At 41.9% G+C, this 7941-nt stretch overlaps 3 protein-coding genes across 3 annotated transcripts; 2 read left to right on the top strand and 1 right to left on the bottom strand.

Moving 5' to 3' along the window:
* The first annotated feature begins 1096 nt into the window (after positions 1-1096).
* Positions 1097-1881, top strand: K450DRAFT_224840 (uncharacterized protein). The gene has a single exon (XM_051586280.1). It carries the CDS (start codon positions 1326-1328, stop codon positions 1569-1571), a length of 246 nt encoding a protein of 81 aa, XP_051448236.1. The 5' UTR covers positions 1097-1325; the 3' UTR covers positions 1572-1881.
* Positions 1882-2415: 534 nt separating this feature from the next.
* K450DRAFT_224839 (uncharacterized protein) lies at positions 2416-2795 on the top strand. The gene has a single exon (XM_051586279.1). The coding sequence runs from the start codon at positions 2445-2447 to the stop codon at positions 2625-2627; it is 183 nt and encodes a 60-aa protein (XP_051448235.1). The 5' UTR covers positions 2416-2444; the 3' UTR covers positions 2628-2795.
* Positions 2796-3952: 1157 nt separating this feature from the next.
* On the bottom strand, positions 3953-6061 carry K450DRAFT_224838 (uncharacterized protein). Its single transcript, XM_051586278.1, has 7 exons — positions 5876-6061; positions 5625-5791; positions 5415-5550; positions 5244-5338; positions 5025-5175; positions 4505-4953; positions 3953-4439 (listed from the first exon to the last, which is right to left on the bottom strand). The coding sequence occupies exons 1-7, from the start codon at positions 5892-5894 to the stop codon at positions 3993-3995; spliced, it is 1464 nt and encodes a 487-aa protein (XP_051448234.1). The 5' UTR covers positions 5895-6061; the 3' UTR covers positions 3953-3992.
* Between the last annotated feature and the right edge of the window lie 1880 nt (positions 6062-7941).

Here is a 7941-nt window from a genome sequence, read left to right as displayed (position 1 = left end):
GATGTCAGCGCAAATTATTTCTAAAAGGACTGTATATTTGCAAAACCAAGGCAATCTCCATAGGACATAGTCTCGGGACTGCTCCCTGCCGAGCCTAAGAAAAACATTCCGACAAGTAAAACTGGTGCTCATTACAGGGAGCAAGTCAAAGCAAATATATCATCTTCCTCAAGTCTTCTGTTAACGGTCGCTACACATATCTCGTTCATAATTCTCATCAGTCCACCAACTGAGTGGTACTAAAGTGCTAACCTCAGCCCTCCTTGTTCTCGACAATTTTCAGCGGATTTGACCAATCACATTTCGTCCTTTGTGAATTTCGTCCAAAATCTCACTGTGAACTTGCTAAACTGAACCCACTTTTTTCATAAAATTCGTAAACGTTACTCCTCGACGCTCTCGTACTATGGAACTACGAAGTTTTTGAAAGATGACAAGAACCTCTACTACGAAGAAGTACAAGTAAACCAAGAAGGGTTCCTCATTGTCAAAGGAAAGGTGGAGACAAAGAGTGTTATGGATGTTCTCTTAGCTTGGAAATATGGTCAAACGATGATTTTGAGAGGTAATAGTTTTGCAATTTTTTTGTGTATTTTGCATTAGATGCTGACAACTTCATGTTCTGTTAGGTACTCTGCTGAGTGATGAGGGTAACCATAGTGTGGCATGTGTGAGGATGACTATTTTCTCTTTTCGTATTTTTTGTCTCGCTCGCTTCTTCGCTCTTCTCTTGTGAAGAAAAGAAAGTTCTCTAGTAAAATGCCCTCCGAAACATGGTACCCAGGACACCGCTGTTGCGAACCAAGATACTCCAAGGACTAGTTCTACTACATTCATGGCTATGCCGGAAGTGCTCAGTGGTAATCTGAATACTCAAATACCAGACTGGTTCACTCAAGCTTTAGGTGCCTTGTCGAACTCCAGAATAAATGCTTGTGGGTCCTCAGCATACTACCAGAAAAACAAAGAAAATTCCTGAGCAACACTTCACTTCGACTGCTAAGGCTAATCGCTGGAGAACTATAGGAAGTTGCATGGCAATTTTACCCTCCTGTTTTTCTGGTCTGGCTGAAGATTGGTTCCATGCACTCATATCACAAAAGCCTGCATATTCTTGTTTCCTTACGGATCCCTCTGCTCTCGACTCTTCTTTCGAAGAAGCATTCTTAGAGTGATTCCTGAACCCCAATTTGCTTGGAGAATTTCGCACACGCTGTGCTTCTCGTCGTCAAAATACTTCTGAGACTGGCATTTCTTACTATTTGGAGCAACGGGCATCGATCAAGATGGCTGACCCTAAGTCTGACTGAGACGAAGGTACTAGGATGTCTATGATTATCGAAGGTCTAGAGGAAGAAAGACGCAAGTTTGTTGACGCCCGTAATCCGAGAGACCTAAACAAATTACGTGAAGCTATCTCTCGTGCTGATTCGTATACTATTAATAATTCTACATTGAGCCTGCAAAACGTTTTTTGCGAGCTCAAGGATTCCATTTTATCGATCTTGGACAAAAAGTCTTCTCCTGTATCTCAACGTCGGATACATTTTGAGGCTTCCTTTGTCTCTTAACTCTAACTGACTGACTTCCGACTCGACTTATATCACTTCTGGCTTTTACTTCTCACTCTTCCATGACTCTCTCTGGTTTCCTTTTCTGTCCCAGAGGATGGTTTTACTGTTAACGTACTTGACTCCCCTCCACTCAAGACCTTGGCAATTTCTCTATGTTTACCCCTTCCACTACTACTGTTCACTATCCGGCATAAATGTCAAGATAAACATCTCCGGCAATTCTGTTATGTCTTCTCATGCCGCTGCTATGATACCCTTGGTCACTCCTCCTAAATACTCTGGCTCTGCCACTGAAGATCCTACGGCCATCATTATTTTATTTGATGAAGCCTCCAAGGCCAACCAGGGGACTTCTGGCGTCAAATAAACATTTTACCTACTTGTTTGACTGGACTGGCAAAACTATGGTTCAATGAGTTTAATTCTCAGAACGTTACTCTGCAAGGTTTTCGGGAAAATGCTGCGGCTCCTGGAGACTCGTTCGAACTTTACTTCCTAAGGCGGTTTGTTACTTCCGATCATCTTCGCACTTTCCGCAAGATGGTAAATGATCGGAAGCAACATGCGAATGAAGACGGCTGGATGACTACAAGGATAAGATCGAGCTAATCGAAAGGACCGATCCCTACAAGGTGTGGGACGAAACTTTGAGAATTCAGATGGTAATTGAAAATCTACGACCAAAACTTGGCAAATTCGTGGATGCTCGTAACCCTATCTCTCTAGACCATTTGCGTGATGCTTTTGTCCGTGGTAGAAGTTATACGTCTGATGCTTATCGTAAATCTAAACCCTTGGAATCGGGAATGAAAGAAATGATGTTGATGCCCCTAACTAAAAACCATAATTCGGATAGAAGAGTATCATTCAATGAAAACAAGCCATCTCGTCCTGGCCTTTACTCCCTACTCTGTTATGACACTCTCTGTTTTCCCTATTCTGTCCCAGAGGATGGATTTATTCTTAACGTACTCAATTTCCCTTCTGCTACATGACTTTGGCAATTTCTCTTTGTTTACCTCTTCCACTACTACTGTTAACTATGCGGCATAAATGTCAAGATATACATCTCCGGCAATTCTGTTATAGGTCTACACTGGGATACGTATTTGAATGTGATAGCTTGTATTCTTCGGATATGGACCATTTTAATTTAGTATGATAAATTTACAACTTAGAAATGAACAGAAATAAATGTAAAACTCCCACCGTTGGTCGAACAAGTAATTAAAATACGCATAGAAAGACTGTATAGAAATGCCTCATAGCAAAGTTATAGCATTAGTACTTGATAGGCATATTGTACTTCATATGCCTTGTTGGTGGCGCTACCTATTCCTTTCTTAAATGAAATGAAAATTTACACCTACTCATGTCTGATTGCTGGTTTATTTTTTACAAGAGAAGATACCTTACTAATATATACAAGATGGTATTGTACCGCAAAACAGTTGGACAAGGCAGCTCGTTTTATTTTTTACTATTTATTGGTGAAGTTTAAGCCTCCAACAAATTATGCATCCAATCAACCTCATGCAGCCACTATTAGCCGTTTTACACTTAACTTGATCTGTATGGACGTATAAAGTATCTCGCAATTAGACTCTTCCCCAACATGCATTGAATCTTCTTTCAGCCGTGTATGATACCGACTGAGAGTTATGTTATTTAGGCAAGCATTTTGGTCGAAGCATATGCCGAGAATTCATAGCAAGGTAATTAGCAAAGGTCATCAAATGTGGTATAAATTCTTAACAAAAAATGAATTATGAGAAATTGGGAAGGTCTAATGAGATGCTTACAAGTGTAAATATAAAAATTGAAAACGAAAACATTAATTCATTCCCACTTTTGAACGGTATGACCTTCTGAATACATTTCATGACAAAGCTAAACTTAAGCTACAAGTCTTTGGAGGAAAAAATAATGTGCAAAGAAGGCATTAGCGTGCGTTTTATTTCTGTCAGGGAGAAGTACTTCTTTCAACACCCGTGTGGCCTCAGACTATCGTTAAAGACATTTCAAAATGCTCTGGCAAGGACGTAGGAAACACGTTCAAAAAACATCTCAAAAAAGTATAGCAGTCTTAATAATGCAGGTGCTTTTTAAGCTAGTTTACACGGCTTCCCCCACACAGCTGTCGTACGATGACAATTTTCGTCGGAAGCAAACAAATTCACTGCTTAAACTCGAAGCTGAAGCGGCTTACACGTGGCACCAAGTAATTTTGTGGCTACATAAAAAAGACATTTTGTGCTTCGGCTTACTTCCTTATTGGTGCTTTCGCTCCCGATACCTTGTCATATTGACAGTTGGTCTTAAAGCCTTCCTCGGTAAAGGATTTGATTTCACAATATTTTATTTTTGTTGATACAAAGGTCATTTAGGGGATATACTTCAATATAATACAGATAAAAATTACAAAAGATAACGGAAGTTCTTGTTGACTCCAGTCTCGGGAGCAACATCACCCACATCGCGATCATCGGGAATGACTTGTTTCTTTTCAGTCATAGGGACACCATACTTGTCATCCAACTGTCTGTTAGCTCTCTTGAGCAAGAAACGCAAACCAAAGCAAAGGACGACACCAAGGGACATGTAGACCAGAATGACAATGTTGGCAACAAGGTACTTGGGAGGGTTGGTGTACAACTGAGGGCCATAGAAGTTGGAAAGCTGCGAAATCATATTCAACAATGCGAATCCAATAGCTTTCTTGTCGCGCGGTCCAGGGACACAGTCACCGAGCCAAGCTAGTGATACACCAAGTGATGCCCAAACACCACCACCGCACAAGAACAAGGAGAAGAAAAGAAGAGCCTTGTTTTCAGTTGAGATTTGGAAGATGTAACCGATGACAGCCTATTGCGAAAAATTATCAGTATACCAATTTTAATCATCGTAACGTAAAAATTCGTGACACCTACCAAGGTCATGCAGAATGCAACATAGGGACTGCGAAGTTGTTGACGATCAGAGAGGACGGATACGATCAAAGAAAGAATGGCGGCAAAGCAGTAGACAGGAATTGTCATATACTGTGTCATACTTCCGGTGTAACCAATGTTTTGAATAATAGTAGGCATGAAATAGTTGAGCTGACCACCAGTTTGAATGGCCATGAAGATGATAATGAAAACCCAGATCTTGTAATCGAGCACAGCTGCCTTGAGACCGCTGAACGAGAACTTTTCCTTTGGCTTTCCTTGGCCCAAACGTCTGACAGCCAAATCTCTCTCTTCCTCAGTAAGCCAAGTGGTAGTACCAGGATAATCGGGTAGAAGCCAAATAGCAGCGAAAGCGACAACGAAAGTAATGCATCCCTCCAAAATAAAGAGCCATCTCCAACCAGGAAGTCCTCCCTTTCCTTCCATACCTATTTGATTATACATGTTTAATGTCACTGTGGCATAGTGTACGACGTCAACACCAGATCCGGCTGCTTACCTTGGATAATTGCACCAGCTAAGGCACCACCTAAAGCACCGCTCAACCAGTTACCGCAGTAAAAGATAGAGTTTCGCATAGCAATTTCACGGGGTTTGTAAAAAGTGGAGAGAACGAAGACGGCACCAGGCCAAAATCCAGCTTCAGTAATCTAAAAAATAACAATCCTTGGTTAGTCCCATTGCCAAAAAAATTGTAACGAAATGAAATCACACATACTCCCAGGAAGAAACGAACAAGAAGAATACTCTTGTAATCTTTGACCAAAGATGTCAAGGCACTAACAACACTCCAAAGGGCAATCAAGGCAGGCACTAATGAAGCACAAAAAGAATTAGATTTCCGAACCCCAGAAAATATTAGTGTGACCGCTTGTTTCAATTGACTTACGATATCTTGAAGGTCTTGACCGCTCCAACAACATGTTACTGGGGATTTGCATAGCAATGACGCCAAGTGTATAGATGGAGATACACCAACTATATTGCGAGTTGGTCAAGCCCAAATCCGTTTGCAAACCAGCAACCTACCAAAGCGAAAATATCCCGTTTAGCCACAGGTAGACTCTTTTACATGAATGAACATGGCATTAACACTAACCTTTGCATTACCGATGTTGGAATTATCGAGACGTTGACAAATGTAGATGAAAGTGAGAGTGGGGACGATTCTCATATCCAACTTTCTGACCAAAGCGCGCTCACGAGCTTCAAGCTCAGGGTCATTTGGCACTACATGGGTGTTTTCAACCGTGGTAATGTCTATATCTGGAAGGAACTATTTAGTCAAATTGCCGTATTGGGGAGAGCGCCAGCTAGCATGGATCAACGCCAGAGGGGAAGAAAGCTCACCTTTATTGATAGAAGACATGCTGAAATCTTGAGTGAAAAAGTTAAAGCGACTTCTGTGGAGAAAAAGAGATTCAGGTGCCGGGGTATTTAAATGGTTGAAGACCTAAATGCGAGCGAACCAATAACTGTAGTAGGACACTGTGTTGACTTCACTTAGTTGGAGACCACTTCTCACGACGTTCTCTGGCTCCAGCTTAAAAGCCAACATTATGGTTTGGAGAGGGTCCGGAGGAAATGATATATTTTTAAATACCGCCGTGACACATCCAATCGCCATGGCATATGAGCTCCTTTTCCAAATTCGGATGTTCCCCTTTCAACCCTCACGATAAAGCAGTTGAGTTCGATATGATAGGTCCTAAACTTCCCGTTTATTGCGGGCTGTGGTACCGGGAAAAATTCTTTATCTTTATTGCGATGTAACAGTACAAGCAACTCAGTATCAAAGTAAAGCAGTAGCTTCAGAAATTGCGCTGATTACTTCTAGTTTCAGTGCATCCAATCGAACGCGGGTAAAAGTTAATGACTGAACCCCGTCTGAATTGAGCTTGATAGGTAGAACATTGAGTTTCCCCAGTAACGAATCAGCGGTAGTAGACTTTTGTCGTATGATACGTTTGACGTATAAACATAAGCTCTCAAATATTTTTGTGTTAGTGCAAATGGAGTGTAGAGTTCTGACGGGTGACACCGTTGGGTGATGGGTGCTGTCTGCTTTAGTAAACCAATTGGAGTAAGTCAATTCGCCCTGCATCCACGCCGCTTCTTTCAGCTTGGAAACTTCCCTAGAGGACAGTCTCAAAAGAGTCATGACCATATCTTCACCATGAGCCGATACCGTAATGTCCGCTGTTCCGTCTGTCACCGTAAAGACGGCATCCGCTAGAAACAGTCGCTTTTCTTTGCTACAAGTGCCAAAACACATGTCCTTGATGATCCGTTGTCCACATTCTAGACATATCCAAGAGATGTTGACTTGTTGTATTGACCGTACGGTACACACTGATTTGTAAATCTTGGTATCTGTGGTGCGGAGAAATGCGATAAGTGGTCTATTTTCGACCGCCTGTTCAATGTTTGCTGGATCATTAAGCTTTGTGTCCTCTCCCGTTTCTACAACTTGAACGCGCGTGCGCGGTACCACCACACCATACACTGATTTGGTTCGGTCGGACACTTTGAGAGATATCTTGCATACTTGTACTTTGCATCCCGGTATTAGCCCGTGAGGATAAGGTGTTTTGCTGACGTCGTAATATACATCAATAGTGTCGGGACTGTCAACACACCTTATTCGCATATACAGCCAGCGATTTGGCTTGCCTGTTCCAACTCCGAGATGTTCGTAGACTCTGTGTGTATACTTGTCCAACCCACTAGTCTTAATTCTTGACTCAGTAAACTCCTTGATGACAACATAGCCTTCGAATGAGACTAAATTCTTGTAGAACCCATTACTCAATATGGCGGGGCTATCTGGTTCGCTTTCCACCGCAAAGTTGATATTGAGGATGTCTTTGACGCTGCGAATGTTGGTGTTATGACCAGGGGCAATTTCCATGGAAGGTATGGAATGAGCGTGCGAGACATATTGTTCCAGTTTGAATTGTCCGCGACTTGGTAAGATGGGGTATACAGATGCCGATTGCACTAGTTCAATTGCATTTGGTGACAATTCTGTCTCTTGTGAGCCATTTTGTAGTACATACCAACCACCGACTTGCATGTAAGAGAGAAGCGCAAGGGTTTTCGAAGCAGATGACAGGGATATCCTACTACGCAAGGGAGACTCTATCAATTTTTGTGATGATGCTTCAGCATTTGGAACCAAGTCGAATACAGTAGCGTCAACATAGCAAGCAAGATAGAGCTTGCCATAATCGTCAAAAGTAAGATATGGAGCTTGTAGATGTTCGATGTAAATAACATGGCAGTCTTTTTGCATGATTTTCGTTAGACTTGGGGTGGGATTGTAAGCGAACAGGCGATTTTGCATTATGTTGTTGGGAATGGATGTGCAGAATGTGATAGTCTGTATGTTAGGTTGCAAAGGCACGACGTTCTCC

This window comes from Umbelopsis ramanniana, assembly GCF_025399195.1.
Source record: "Umbelopsis ramanniana AG unplaced genomic scaffold K450scaffold_6, whole genome shotgun sequence".
Classification (NCBI taxonomy): Eukaryota; Fungi; Mucoromycota; class Umbelopsidomycetes; order Umbelopsidales; family Umbelopsidaceae; genus Umbelopsis; species Umbelopsis ramanniana.
This window is presented reverse-complemented; position numbering and strand designations above follow the sequence as displayed.